General features: G+C 34.7%; 1 protein-coding gene and 1 pseudogene across 2 annotated transcripts in view; both read right to left on the bottom strand.

Annotated features, from left to right (window-relative positions):
* Nucleotides 1–1,147: 1,147 nt before the first annotated feature.
* The window catches only part of OLFM3 (olfactomedin 3), a 191,728-nt gene continuing 176,429 nt past the window's right edge, over nt 1,148–16,446 (bottom strand). For both annotated transcript variants that reach the window (XM_006728170.3, XM_006728169.3), the window contains exons 5-6: nt 8,716–8,822; nt 1,148–7,625 (exon numbers count right to left, since the gene is read on the bottom strand). In XM_006728170.3, coding sequence (XP_006728233.1) covers nt 6,948–7,625; nt 8,716–8,822 — 785 coding nt within the window. In that variant the 3' untranslated portion in view covers nt 1,148–6,947. The remainder of the gene's footprint in view (nt 7,626–8,715; nt 8,823–16,446) is intronic.
* On the bottom strand, nt 14,124–14,759 carry LOC115944128 (large ribosomal subunit protein uL24 pseudogene; annotated as a pseudogene).

The following is a 16,446-nucleotide window of genomic DNA, read 5'->3' on the forward strand; positions in this document are numbered from 1 at the left end:
GGCTTGCTTGGTCAGGGAAGCATTTCATAAAGCCATAGCTGATGGAGGTAGCCCTTGGCCAAAGCAAAAGGTAAAACTGATTATATAGGAGAGGAATCAGGTCAATATTCAAAAGAAACGTTTCCAAATAGGGCACCCAATTCTGAGTATAGAAATGGAGATGAGAGGGTTGATTGAAGAGAGCTAGGAAACACTGAGTGAACTGAACAAATTGGAAGGTAATTGTTGAGAACAAACATCTGAAATAGGCATTGATTCAGATTTTAGACATGTTTAAATTTTGTCGTATTTTATTTGTCATAGAAATCCCATAATGTGAGGGAAGGTGCATTTAAAAAGCCAAAGGCGTGGTAGGAAGCAAGGCTGAGGATGGGATGATATTTTTGTTAAGTGAAGTAAGAAGGAAGAGCGGTGGGGGCAGAGGGCAGGTGAGGGAACAATAAGTACTTTGGTTTGGAACATATTAAGTGTTAAGTGCCGTGGAACATCTATGGAGAAGTATAGACATTGAAACATAAATATTCTGCTTTCTTTTTAGGGATAAAAACGTTTGCCCTCCCTATTCCATAGGGCTGTTCTGTTTTTTTTTTTTTTTTAAAGATTTTGTTTATTTATTTGACAGAGAGAGACACACAGAGAGAGGGAACACAAGCAGGGGCAGTGGGAGAGGGAGAAGCAGGCTCCTGGCAGAGCAGAGAGCCCGATGCAGGGCTTGATCCCAGGACCTTGGGATCATGACCTGAGCTGAAGGCAGACGCTTAACGACTGAGCCAGCCAGGCGCCCCTCCATAGGGCTGTTCTAAAGCCTTACATGAAAGAATAGAAATGAAATAGCCTTGAAAAATAGAAAGCCATGTATAATGGAAAGAGTTCTTTTGGTTATGTTTGTTCGGTGCACATACTCTAAGGAAGAATGGCAAGAAAAGCTAATCACAAATTAATTATGCATATTAGCCACTTTGCTGGGCCAAACTTTACCTGAAGGGCAGGAATATCACTTATATAGAAATTCATTACTTATATAAAGACATGTTCTGTTTCTTTTTCAATGCATACTGCATATTACAAGAGTAGTTTCTAACAGAGTTTAATAAAGACACTGGAGGAGAGAGAATAAAAATACTTCTTTTTATTATTTTTGGTTCACATTGAAGTAGAAGCTAATGGATGTCTTCTCGAGTTCTTTGGTTGGGAGGGGGAAAGAAAACATCATTGACAGAAGCAGCTTCAATGCTTTACTGACTGGAGGTTTTTTTTTTTTTAATAAAAATCTTTTTATTTTCTGTAGCTGTAGATTGCATACATATCAAAACCAAGGCAAGTGTTATAACCTTTCCTTTTTTGCTGTGTGTTGCCACAGTTGCTAATTTCAGAAGAGGAGTTTGCAGTTGAATTTGATGAAGCACACACCACATCTAGTCAATTTCAGTCAGATTCTAATGGGGCTGCCAAAAGGCTGTGCTAGAATTGTAAGAAAGTGTTCTCGAGATTCAAATAGTTATAGGAGCCTTTTAATAGAGACCCTGGGTCACTGAATCTGGCAAGAAGGTGCCCTGAAGACTGGATCACAGAAAAATAATTAGATTTGGACAAAATATTAAATCCCTTTAAAGTTTTTATAGGGAACAACTTAATCTTGAGTTCTTCTGAGGAAAGAAATTACCAATAATATTAGGGTGTTGATTTTTTTCCTCTCTGAAGCAAGCTGAAATTCTTGGATTGCAAGACAGATAACAGACATTCAGTGCTTATCATAAAGATGTTCAGTAAATTTGTGATTAAATTAGATTGCATTGACATAGTGGTGATCTTTTGGTCATGGTTCTTTGGGAATGTGATGAAAGCTGTGAATCTTCTACATGAAAGAATGTACAACCACATAGATACACTAAATTTAGCACATATTTTCAGGGTTCAGCCATGCCCAGAAGTATATCCTCAAACTCCAAGTTAAAAAAATAACTTCTGCAATAGAGACATATTAAGAAATATTTGATCCATGGGTTCTAGGAACGTAAAGGAAGATGTTCAGTTTTGTATGTGGATTGGACTTGTGACAGTCCATTCTTTGACTGAATTTACCATGGCAGGCTCCTTCTAAGAGAAATCGCCCTTTACTGTTCTCTCTTATGCATCACTTTCTACCCCAATCCTGCCCCTAGCAAACATCCACTCACTTTTTATGACTTAAGGTATTTATTTCCTTCACAACAATTAGTACAATTAGAACTTTTTTTTCATTAATATTTTCGTTGCAGCCTGTTCTTACTAAAATGTAAGCACATGAAGAAAATCTTATCTGTTGACAGCTGTATCCTTAGCATCTAGAAATTGTCTAGATACATAGTTTGCTCAGGGATTATTTTTCAAATAAATGAATAAATAATGCAGTATTACCTAGCTGGAAAGCCCAGAAACTACATATTGGTAACATATATGAATTCATGAAGTTAAGAATTACAATATAGACAAAGAGGTTAGCTGGATATGTATTACCAAGTTCAGTATGATAAATTTCTATAACATGCTTGAATTTAAAATGGCTGATGCTTCTTTTTACTCATTCTTTTGAGGTCTTTTCAAGGCCTTTGTCATACAGTATTTATTTTCTGGAAATGTCTGCTGATAATATGATATTTCTAGGTCTGATTGTGGTAGGCAATGATATATTATGGCAATATTTTGGTTATTTATTTATTTATTTATTTATTTATTTATTTTAGAATATGGGTGTGAGCTCTTAGAGGCAGACTATACCGTTGGTAGGGATGCAACTTTGTACTGAACTGCATTTATGTGTCTGGTATCAGCAAATTTCTCGTAGCACTAAGGTATTCCTGAGAAGTTCTCCTTATTTACCACATTGCTCCACATCTCTAAATAGGAATAATGTTTTAAGATAGTTATAGTTATGAAAGGTACTAAGTACTCTTGGCAAGGTACAGTTCTAGGTCCTTATATCATTTTCAGGACATGTTTAATAATAACTTATACTTGTAAAACTTATTTGGCAATCAATGAACTGAGCTTCAAAGGGGATAAGTTTTCTGCCAACCAGTTTGACATTTTGGAGACAAAGCAGAATCCAAACAGGATTAAAATTGCTCTAAGTGTAATGGAACAGGTCACCCAAAAGGGATAAATTAACATAATTTTAAGATGTGAATCTGATAAATCAGCTTGATAAAGTAAGTTTGGGAGACTTTCTTTCTGATTGGTTAAAGGGTAGAGCAGTTTTCTATTAAAGAGACTGTCATCAGTTGAATTCATTATTTCATAGAAAAATAGCTAAAAGATTTTGAGGTTGGTTTTCCTTCCATAAACTGTTTTCATTATATTTTTTCGAGTATAAGTTAAATTCAAAACAATATATTTTACAAAGCCCCAGACCTTCTCTGAAGACTCACTGATTATGAAAAATTATTAGCTAAGAGATTTATTTATGCTAAGCTTACTTAATTTTAGAACCAGAAACCATTCCATGATCTTGATTTCAGTATGGATATAGCCTACTGAACTGAGTGATATTTAGTGCCTCTGAGACTTTCTAGAAATCAGTGTTTCTCGCTATGAGCAGTCAGAGATGAAGGTTTTGTGTCATCCTGTAACAGCTGAATTTTAATTTAATGCTCCCTGCCTATAGTGCTAGGTAGACCACTTGATAGTAGTTCTTCTTGTGATCCACTTATCATGTGATGATGGAGAAGGCTACGTAAGATTTGTCTGTGAATGCCCATTCTTTTATAATGCCATAGGAACTCAAGGTGTTCATAAAGGACATAATGGTACCTTCCTGGTCAAGTCAGCAAGGTGCCATTTTTAAATTCTGCCTTCAAAAGAAGACAGAATTCAGCTTTTAGAACTCTGCAATGTCTATTTTTTCATATTTGCTCTAATTCGAAGGAATGGTTTTAATTTTGCTATCAGTTGCATTCAAATTTAGCATTTGGAGAAATGATTTGGTAATCCTGAGTGCTAAGGAGACCAGTAGGGTTTTCTTTTCTTCTTCTTCTTCTTCTTTTTTAATCTACTCTTTAAGGAGAATAAAGCTAAAGGATTATTACATGTAAAACTTACCTTCGGAGGAAAATAACTTTTATTTTTAGGAGAACATAAGAACAATTTTGTATAGTTACATTTAAAAAATAATTCTTCTGTGTGAAAAATTTATACTTGTAAGTTTGGTAGTGATTTGAAAGACCATTCTCTTATTAGGAATAAATTGTTTCTGAAGACAAGATTTCATTAGAAGGAGTACTACGGATTACAAAGGATGAAATGACGTATGAGTATGGTGATAAAAGCCAGAAATTCTGAATTTATGATAAATCTTATCTAATTACTTGTAATGTTACATTTAGGCATATCATTATTTTCTCTTTTATCCTACATATTAGTAATGTACTGAAACACTATCATTTTGTGAACTAATAGATATAAGTGTAGATAATAAGTATTGTGATTCAAGTGCCACAAATACAAATGTCACACAAACACGATCAGACCATAATCATGTTATTATTTGAATGACATGGAAGTTTGTTAATGATCTGGTTAATTCAGAAAATACCAGTTGCACAGTTCATTTAGGATCAAGCTTGGATATCTTTACTGATAAGATTATGTAAATGATTTTAAAGTAGTAAATTATTTCCCTCATAAAATTTATTTGAGATTTAAAAAAACCCCAGTGATTAGAGTAAGTTATTATTTCAGGCACAAAACTGATGATAATTTATTAAGAAAAATGCTTTTAAACTGTAAATGTTTAATGCAAATCACATTTTTAAACTCATGTTACCCCCACTTCTATGACAATAATAAAATCTGTGCTTGCCCTAGCAGCACATACAAAGAAATTGGAAATGGTGATGATACCTTACAAAGAAAACAATAAAGTGCTTTACAAGCTGCACATCTCACAAAAAAGCCGTGATCATCCAGGTTTTGAATGTATGTGATACTATATTACATAATTCTTTTAAAAAACAAGTAATGAAGACCCAGATATCCATCAGAGGCCATCTACTTAAAAATTCATTCATTTTTGAAATTAACTTTCTTTCTTCATACAAACTCTTGATATACAAAGTATTGGCTGATTATTTTTGTGGTGTGTGTACAATGACAAGTGAATCTCCTAAGTTTTCTAACTCTCAAAAGCAGAGGAGAACTTATATAAACATTTTAGAAGAGAAGACAACATTGCAAAAGGACCCAGAGTGGTCACCAAGTCATGCTAACTTTTTGTAGGCAAAAAAGAAAAGAAGTCTTTGTTTAACAATCTCAAGATTGAGTTATTTAATTCTATGACTTTGACAGTGAGATATTTGAGAATTATGTTTTGTGACACTTGAAATGAATTACTCTTAAGTGTTAGCATTTCTTTACACAATGCTTTATCTGAATTATTATATCCTTACTTTACAAAGGAAATTGTTATTATGTATGTGTGAAACTAAACATTTACCACAATTTAAGTTATACATTATTTGTTATAGAATATACTTTTTAAACTGTAAAACCAACCCACACTAGTTTCTGTAAAACTGCCTTAGGTAAGTATTCTTAACATATGGAAAGGACATTCAAACTCAACGACATGTTTGATAAATATTGATTATGTGTTTTTGGAGTTATTAAAACAAAATATTCTTAAAGCTTTCTTTTTTGGTTACATTATTTCTGTGCACATTATGAATCACGGTAACAAGGGGTTGCCTTCCCATCTTGTTTTCTGAATTGGCTTTTGCACATTTAAACTGCACAGACAACTTCCAAATCTTCCCATCATTTTCTTTTGCACTAATATTGCCAGTAACTCTCCAGAGCTCATAATGTAAATCTAGATGACCTCACAGAAATTTTCTTTTTAAGAGTTTCTATATGTGCTTCATGTACCTTCAGAGTCCTGACACAATTAATTACATTATTGCAAGTTGTGTGTAAAATTTAAGTTAAAACACTAATATATTTATTTATGAAGAACAAAATTTGGTTGGTTGTATGATAAATGAGTTAAGTCAACTCAAATCCAAAATTTTCTGACTCAGTTGCATCTTTGCAAGCAACAATACGGGTTGCTTTCAGTGGCGTGAACAGAGTAACTCATCTGTAGTGAATCAGTTTTAGCATTCAGTATCAGTGATCCAATAAACTTGGGGTAAAAGAAATATTCTATGTAAGGGATTTAGTTTGATTTTTCCTTCTAGCTTATGAATTTAAGTAAAGGGGTAAGCCGAGAAGATATTTCCTTCTTGACCATACTTGAAAATTGTCCCGTAATAACTACTGAGATTAAATTCAGTGTATTTTATAAAAAATATTACTTACTTTCACAGAAGTGAAGAGATACAATTGCACAATGGTGGTTACAATGGTAGAAATACATATTGCCAATAAAATGTTAGCAAGAGATTTAAAAATGACTGTACAGCACCGCATCAGAGAATTCTATAACAGCAAAATGAGTAATATATTTTTTCCATATAAATAAAATCCTTAAATCTTTTTTTAGAAATAAATGGGAGGAAAGTGCTTTTTTTTCTAATTCCTACCAAAATATTTCCTGATGTAGAGCAAAAGACAGTAAAAAAATGACAGAATTAAAAAAAAAAAAGACATTCATGCATTTAAGCCATCATTAGTCTCTGACTCTAATATAAGGCAGAACATTAATCTTTTGCAAAACTATAACTTTAGCCACTTAAGCTCTTTTTAGTGCTTTTCATGACAAGGACATGATAGGCCCTGCAAATTTAGGAGTTAAGATGTGTTTCCAACAGGTTAATTTAGACAGGCTCGGCTGATTTTTGACAAACCAACTTTATAATAAAAAATGCTTTGGAAAAATGATGAAAAGTTATAATAAAGGGAAAACAGAAGGGGTTCTATAGAGTTTATCACAAATGACGCGGTTATGATCAATGAAAACAAATTACATTTGCTTATGTGTCATCCTCTGTCTTAATAATGTGGAAAAGGGTGACATTGAATAGGACCTGGTGACCATTGTTCCAGGCATAAAGAGCTCTATCTCTTGCGTTGTAGTCAAGCATGGATATGTGAAAGTATTGGTTATGAAAGGGAATGTCCGTGTACTCATATGTGGAGGTTTTGGTGGAATATGAATAATACACCTTGGCTCCCGTTAAGTGGGAATTGGTGACATACAGTGTCCCACAAATCATGAAAGATTCCCCTGCACTTCTCTTGGGATAGCCAGTGCTCCAGCTCTTCATCACCTCCAGGGTATCTTGGTTAAGTTGGCTGATGACAATATTGCCAGCATTTTGGTTAGTTGCATACACAGCCCACAGCCCGATCTCATCAGCCATTAGGTCGATGTCAGAGAATCCACCCCATGTATAGGGGTAAACGTTGTGAAAACCAGCATACTCGAGGCTTCGTTGGGCAAGCACTCTCCCCATATCAAAGCTGTATTTGATGATGATGTTACTCTGATATTTGTTAAAATAGAGTGAACCGTTGTAGACAACATGGTTGGTTCCTGCCCATTTGAAAGGGAGGTTGTATGTCCTTGATTCAGCCCCACTGACAAAGTCTGCGATTGATTTGTACTCACGAACAATTTTATTGTTAGTATAACTGTCCATGTACCAGACCTGAGGAAAAGGGAAAAAAAATAGGAGTGACTAAATTCTGTACTTTTCTGAGAATTCCAAAGTAAAGACAGACTCAGCACATTTTAATATCACCATTCTCAGGATCTGGAAGCCACATTATTTTACTGCTGACCTCCCGCAATGTGATAGCACTGCAGGCAAAAATAGTGGCATTTTCTATGTGGAAAGCAAAAACTCAATTTACTGCCTTGAAGTTGATGTGCTTTCTGTTCTTTTTATGATTTATTTATTTCTTTGACCATTCAGTGCATATCACTGAGTGAACTAAACATGTATCAATGCAAATCACATCACTTTGTTCAGCTGATAGATCAGTGCAATCAGTGATAACTGCAAACAAATATCACCTTCAGCAAATGTGTTCTTTTGCTCTGAAAATTATCGTCTAATTTTATTCATTTATTTCTCCTTTATGGATACCATAGAAACTTATAGTAACTCTTGTTCATTGGATCAGCTTATAGGTGCAGCTGCTTTTTAGTGTAACCATTTTATTAATTTGCCACTAGTCTCATTTGCATGTAACCCTTGAGAATCTTAATGTAAACTGAGTTTTGTAATAGATCATAAATAGCTCTATGTTAAGTTTCCAGTATATTGATTTACATAATACAGGCATTGCCAACTTATGAAAATATACTCCAAAAGTTTCAGTACTATTTACTTTAAAATTACCTCTAGATTCCAGGGATATTTCAACTTGTTAGTGAATTGGTTGCTCTTGAGTTTTTCACTTAGTGGTTTTTTTTTTTTTTCCTCACACTAAGGAGCAGGTTTTAGAAGGAGTATATAGAGAATTTTGTATACTTGTAATTAGCTCTTTATTAGCATAAAATAAGACTAAAACTAATAAAAATAGGACTTGCTTTACTGGTGAGTTATAGTATGGAATATTTAATAAAATAAGGTTGCTATAGCTATGTTAATATTATCAAATTGAGAATACTTGCAAACAATGTAATACTTTTAAAGTTGAAACTAATATTCCTAAAGAAAATAAATAATTCAATAGACATAAAGTGCAAATAAAACATGATTCTAAGCAAAGGTGTTTGGGGAAGCAACATACTCTATTATTTTTTTCAGATGCTAAAGGGTCTGTCATCCAAGCGCCAAATCGGGTTCCAGATGTCTTGACTGTAATTGGGCCTGTGATTTTCATCAATTTGCCACATGCTGAAATTGGAGAAACATAAACATGTTGGGTGAACATGACCAATGATTGCAACACACAGACTTATACCAAAGTCAAACTAATACCATACTCATACCATACTCAAGAGCAAAGAAAGGGATCCTGAAATAAAGCAAATCCATGAGATTAATATCACATATTCTGAATGAATGATCATTCATATTGGGTGCTGTGCATTTAACTATAATTTGAACCATGAGTAGCTGCTTTTTCAATGCTCTAAATCTAAAGAGTGGGAGTTTTAAAATAGGAAATGATTTGTACAGTCTGGAAAGAAATAGTGAGGGAAGTCATTATTATTATACCAATTTAGCAGCTGCTTCATTTAAGTAAAGAAGTCAGAGAAATTAAACAAACTGACCATGGGCCTGTTTACCTGATCACCAGCTCTCCTATCTTTCCCCCTCCCCTATGGCTTGAGACTTTGGACAACTTATACTAAGCCGGAAAGATCTCTATAAGCTGATTTTAAGTATTGGTGAATGAGCAGCTCCTGTGAAAGATATCTTTATAGAAGATAGCAATAAAAATTCAATCACAGTCTACCTGAAGGAGGTAGAGTTTTGAAGGGTAAATGCCTTGTTCAGGGCCTGATACGGTAGCCGTTGAAGGTGCAAACAAAAAAAGTCCAAAAAACTCAAGCCCTCAAGACCCTGTAGACACATGCAGTGAAAGATATAGAGTATCAGTCAATGCAGTACATGATGAAAAATTAATGACTTTCTTGAAAAATTGTAATATTCTTATCACCATAGCTACAAGATTTTAGGAAAAGCTCAGATTTCATAAATGCCAAAACCTAGGCCAAACAGAAACCCAGGCATTTTCTAAGATTTTAAACAGCAAAAATTAAAAGTGACTTATACATATTGTGAAAGGCAATATGAGTACCTATAAATGTTGACCTTTAGTCTATACAAAGGAATACCTTTCCCATCCATTTATGCCCCCTACTTTCCCCCTTATGTTCTTTTTTCTTCCTTTGCTTAAATTTTTTTTTTTGTTCTGTTTGTTCAGTGTTTCTTCCATTTTCTGCCTATCCTTAGAGTTTATAAATTTCTAGTTAGTTCCTTTTCCCGTGTATTTGGAAGATAAAGAACAGATTCCCCAAAGCAAATCAAGGACATTACTAACTGTAGTTTGAAGCTTATTTTGACTCCTTTTTCTTGATATGTGTTCCTCCTAAGAATAATTTGTAACTGGTAAAATACTAAGCTGTTCAGTTAGGAAGATGATGGATGATAACGTTATATTTTGTACTATTATTTCAGTGATAACTACAAATTTAGTAATCTCTAGCACTTCATGAAACCTGAATGGAATACATTTTTCTCCTTTCATGAAAGAAATCAGATATGATGGCATTTTTATATATTTTATATAAATGAATTACTTTATAATTTCCTCATACCTGATAAACTAGGCAAATAATTAAAAAGACTTCATCGCATTATCTGTATTGAATAGCAAAACACTGGGCTAAACCTATTTAGAATATGTCAACTCAACTTGGTATAAACATATGGACAATACAGGGGTAAGTACTATCAATTTGAAATGGGCAAAAGCAAATACATTCTGAATGAATCTCATTGAGTATATTCTTTGCACAATAAGTGAAAGTAATATGATCCTTAATGATGTCCTACATAAATATTTCTAAGTTCATAGATTATAAATGCATGAAAATTTCAAGAGAATTGAAATAAATAGGAAGATATCCCATCCCCTGAAAAAACACCACAAAACATGTTTCCCCCCCTTAGGCATGAATAATAAATTCTTTTGTTAAAATACAAATAGCAAAATAAGGTAAAATATGAAAAAGTAACTCTGGCTTAATATGATGGACTAATACATGTGTTTATCTCCTTTTTTCCTAAGATCTAATTAAAATGATAGTAAAGGAGTAAAACATGGGTGAAAAAGCCTAAAGCAAAGAGAGTGACATGAGAGTCATCAGTAGAGAAGAAAGTTTAAACAATTTCTAGAAGGCAGAAGGTAGTAGAGTGGTAATTGTAAGACGGTAATTGTGTAAGTGGTAATTGTAAAAGATGTAGGATAAGATAAGATGCATCAGTGTGTCTAAGCAGAAGAGGCAATTGCTAAGGAGGGAGCTGCTTTGAAGAAGAGAAGGGACTCACAAACATAGTTACTTTAAGGGTTCTGGGAGTAATATAGCGCATTGAAAGCATGCCTGAAAAGCAGTCAGTCCTGTCTTCATCCCTAGATCCAGGACCCCAGGAGGCAGCTTTAAAGAAAATCTACAAATCCGTGTTAAATACTTGAAAAGGATTAGGGCAACTAATGTCGGCATTGGAGCTCCAGAACAAAGGCTCCTGCATTCTGACATGGGTAGCCTTCTGCCTTACTCATTAGGGAAAAAAGTGGCAAGCCCTACCTAAAGACACAGTTTCCAAGCAGATTTATTGTTCAGATCTTTAAAAATGAATGGATAACCAAGGATTAGCATGTGTTTTCAAAAAGCTTACAATGAGGGGCGCCTGGGTGGCTCAGTCGTTAAGCATCTGCCTTCCGCTCGGGCCATGATCCCAGAGTCCTGGGATCGAGCCCCACATTGGGCTCCCTGCTCGGCGGGAAGCCTGCTTCTCCCTCTCCCACTCCCCCTGCTTGTGTTCCTGCTCTCGCTATCTCTCTGTGAAATAAATAAATAAAATCTTAAAAAAAAAAAAAAAGCTTACAATGAGAATGACTAAAGTAAAAGTGCAGAGAAAACAGACCCCATAAGAAGAGAGAGAATACAGAGCAGAAGAGATACTAAGATACTAAGATCTTTAGAGAGTTTTGTATATTGTAGACCGTTCACTGTAAAAGGAAAACACAAAAGAGCTACTAGAAGTTAAAAATATGATTACATTTTTAAAAATAGGTTGGAAGATAAGGAGCTATCCCAAAAATTAAAACAAAAAGATAGACATGAATATAGAAGAAATACAGATGCATGTAGGATCAACAACAAAAGGAGAGGAAAAGAGTAAATTGTCAAAGAAATTCTGGAGGATTCTTTCCCCAGTTACAAAACCTAAATACAGGTATCCTCTGCCCTTCAAAAGTCTGTGTTACCCTGAGCAGTGAGAGTGGTGCCACCAAGCTCCTTTCCTGGAACCATACTCAGAATCTCAGCATCGAGCAGCTGTAGCTTTGAACTCTGACTATGAGCACCAGTACTTTATCTGGATTTATTTTGTGCATCTGTTAGCTAGATGTGTCCTAAGGTATCAGAAAAGCCTGAAAGAGGTTATTTTTTGGGTCTGGAAATGCTCAAGAAATTTTCTATATAAAGTAATGGTTACTGCTTCTTTAATTTGCGCCATTTCGGCTTCTGAAAGTTTTCATAAGAATGCTCTACTCTCATATAATGGGGGAAACCTGTGTTCATACTAAAAGGGCATGCCATAATGAATGAAAAAAGATTTAGTCTTAGAAAATTACTGTGAAGTTTTAGAAGATTAATAATAAAGGGAAGAAAATGGAACTTTTCAGGGAAAGAATGTGAGTTGGTCACATGCAAACAGTAAGAATTAGACTGGCATTGGGCTTATCAATACTGGATTCTGGAAGACAATAATCAGTGCCTTTATATTTAGGGGGAAAAATCAGAGGAAGCTATACTAGGAATATTGTCTCACATGTAAACTTTTCAAAGTTTACCTACAATGTACTTTTTCTTAAGAAGTTACCTGAGCATATATTGTAGCAAAATAAACAGTAAACCAAGACAGGGGAAGACATGAAATCAGGAAAACAGTAACTTCTTGTCCCAGAATGACAACTGCACAGTAGACCTTGAGAGCATTTAGTCCAGAATGGACAGACATGTGCAGGAGGGAGGTCTCAGAAATAAGAGGAATTGATCTATGGAAATACTATATGAGATCCTCTAAGAAAAACTGGGTATGGCGAAGTCAATTACTGAAGTACAAACGTAAGAGGAAAATTCATTTCAACTTAACTCTAGAAATTTTCCCTTTTGCATGTCACAGATGATATGAAGTTGGACTCAGAAAAGGAATACATCAGAGTCCAGCACTTAGCTCCTGAAGAACAACATGAGCATTGTCATAATCAGGAAAACATTTATGTTTAACTTGGAGAAGCAGCCCGTAAACTAATTAGAGAATACTTAACAGATATTTAATCTACTCTGTGATTATGGAAACAACAAAATGTTTCCAACCATGATAACATAGAAGAATAGGTAAAATCCACACTGTGAAAGAATTAAAAATTAGGAGAAGAAAGAAAGATGGAGGTGTAACTGACATCATATTTAAAAATAGGGTGTTAAGAGAGCTTTCCTGTAGTTGATGAAAAAAATAATAAAGACTTAAATCTGAGGTGTGAAATTACAAAGTTGATAAGGGTTGAGCTGTGTTATGAGGAGACAAGGAAGTGCCTTTGGCTAAGTGACTTAAGTCTGCATTTTGCTGAGCAGAAAGTCAGTAAACAATGTCCAAAATTGATACCCCCCCCAAAAAGTGGAAAAATAAGCATATTATTAGAGATACAGATTTAACCACCTGAAGCCCCAACATTGAACTTAAATGTGGTTGCCTCTGGAGAAGGAGACTTCCTTTTTATTCTAAGTCCTTTTTATTCTAAGCATATAATTTTCTAGTCATGTGCATACAATATTTAAATTATAATTTTATTTTATTTTTTTAAGGATTATTTATTTGTCAGAGAGAGAGAGCAAGAGAGAGAGCGCACAAGCAGGGGGAGCGGCAGGCAGAGGGAGAAGCAGGTTCGCCACTGAGCAAGGAGCCCAATGTGGGACTCAATGCCAGGACCCTGGGATCATGACCTGAACCGAAGGCAGATGCTTAACCGACTGAGCCACCCAGGCGTCCCTAAATTATAATTTTAAAAGCTAAAATAGTTGCAAAAATTTAATCTTAGCCATTAAATTTAAAAAGCAAAAATCACATTTGTGAATTGCCTATTGAAAAATAATTTCCACGTTTTTAAATGCTGTGCTTCTTTGCAGGTCTAGGAAGTAGGTGGAAATTAAAGATTGAAATAGTCTCCAGAAATGAAAGCTGGGAGTATTCTGAATTTTAATTTGGCTTCACTCCTGTAAGGACTAGATTGAAATTATGTTCTTTAAACTTCCATCACTGTCTTACAGTTGACATGGCAATCTCTTTCTCTTTAATTATTTCAACCTTAAAACAATTAGAATCCTTACTATGAATTACATTTATCGGTTATTTCATAGAGATGTTAAGAACAGCTAATAGGTGATTACATTTGTTAGTACATGTGTAGGAGCTATACTAAGAGATATTATGCATGTGATTCAAGTAGAAATGCTGTGCATTTTATTTCAAAATAGTGACTATGACCTAGGAAAAATATGACCCACTTTGCATAGGATGAAAAATTAGCCTAAAATTTCTTGAAAAATACCTTATTTTTATTTTTTAACAGTTTTTATTGAAAGTTTTATATAACATTACTTTATTCCTGCATCTTCTCAATTGTTTCTTCCTTATATTTGCCCTTTTCTTTTTTTACTTGGTGAGATTTGGCTTTATGTTCAAGGATTTTTTGGTGGTCCTTATCCAGTTTTAGTTTACTGATAACCATCTTGCTAGGGTGGATGCCCACATGGGTAGTTGTGCCATTTGCCTTCTCCCACTGTACTCATTCAATGTCGGTGACATCTTTTGTCCTGTAAACCTGGGCTACTTTGCAAATTTGCTGACCTTTGTAGTGTCCTCACCCAACCTGCGCTTTATCATCTTTTTGTATGGGCTTGCACTGAACATTGTACTTCTGTCTGAGCTTTTGGAAAGAGAAGAAGACATACTCTTCCTGTAGATGTGAGAAGGTGCATGAAAATGCCTTTTATCGTTCTTGCTCTAGTCAGAAATCACAAAGGGACTGAATTTCATTTTGGCCACTGGCACTTCAATGATGGCCACAAAAGGAAAGAGTGAACATGTCTTTTAAAGATGAATGAGCTTTTGGAAAAAAGATACCTGGAATCTCAGAAGTCAGTTAAAACTAGTTCTGGATATAGATCAATGTAACGTCTCAATATGAAACATAAGCACAATGGAATGTTCATTTCCATAACACTTTATATTCAGAGGAAATGATGAAATGGAAACACAGGAAGAAATTATAGTGACCTCAAGTTGTTTTGGTACTGAAAGTGAATGGAGATTTTGTAGTTATGGAGTTAACACTTTAGATGGCCAGACTCTACAATTAAAACTCAAAATGAGATTTTTAACCTTCTTTATCAGCAAAGTCAGATCCTCTAACATAGGTAGCCTCTATTGCCTCAAGACCGCAGCACAGTTTGGACAAAGCAAGAAGACACAAAGCCCATATTTGCCTCAGATAAGTGCATATTTCATGTGTTGATTCATTTTATGGGTGTGAATGAGTTTCTGGACTCAGTTTATGTAACATAACTTTAATATGAATTGAGTGGATGGATTAGTTAAAACCTGTACAAGAACTATATTTAGGACTAGGAATTGTGCCTTGAATCTCATATAATCAACATTTCCAAAAACTGACAGCACATCAGTCGCTTGAGGTGTCTTGGCTTCTGTGGTGTTTGGATATAAGCCACCTTTTTATCCATATGGCAAAGGGATATTGCTGAGCTTAGATCACCTAGACCAGGAATTAAGATAGAATTTACACCAGTACTTAAAAGCTTCTGACATCTAAACTAAAAATGACTTTGCTTTCTTCTTGTAGCAATGGACATTTTCTTTGAAATACCCTCTAACCAGTTCTTAGTATTTAAATGTAAAATACTTAATTTATTCATTTAACAACTATTTACTGAGAACTTATGTGCCAATATTGTGCTAGGTGCTGGGAATATAAGGGGAACAGAGAGACAAAATAGGTCCATGTGTTGTAGCTTCTCAAAATACCATCGCTTATCCTTTCCATATCTTATTTTCTTCTTCTTTTTCCTTTTTGAATCAATTGAGAAGGAAAGTTAAATGAAGAAGTGATTTCAGACCAAAACTATATATAGAGAAAAAGGATGTAGCATTGAGTGCACTGAATATCTCTTCATATTAAATAAAAATTATAGAAAGTCAGCCCTGAGTACTAAAATATATAAGTACCATGAGAGACTATGGACTCTGAGAAACAAACTGAGGGTTCTAGAGGGGAGGGGGGTGGGGGGGATGGGTTAACCTGGTGATGGGTATTAAAGAGGGCACGTACTGAATGGAGCACTGGGTGTTATATGCAAACAATGAATCATGGAACACTACATCAAAAACTAATGATGCAATGTATGGTGATTAACATAACATAATAATAAAAAAAAATAAAAAAAATATAAGCACCTCTTCCATTAAGACAGCCTACTTAGGTAACTTGAAATTTATCTCATTTTAAACCACATTTACCTTTATTCTTCTACAAAACATACTTAAATTGTCAAACAGAAAGAAACAAGCAAGTTCAGCTAGTTTCTCATTTAATTTTCTATAAAAAATGAATGTGAGGGAGTGCCTAGGTGACTCAGTCAGTTAAGCGTCTGCCTTCAGCTCAGGTCATGATCCTGGGGTCCTGGTATAAAGCCCTCCTTCAGGCTTC

Source organism: Leptonychotes weddellii, chromosome 4, assembly GCF_054177405.1.
Source record: "Leptonychotes weddellii isolate Sample4059 chromosome 4, ASM5417740v2, whole genome shotgun sequence".
NCBI classification, from domain to species: Eukaryota; Metazoa; Chordata; class Mammalia; order Carnivora; family Phocidae; genus Leptonychotes; species Leptonychotes weddellii.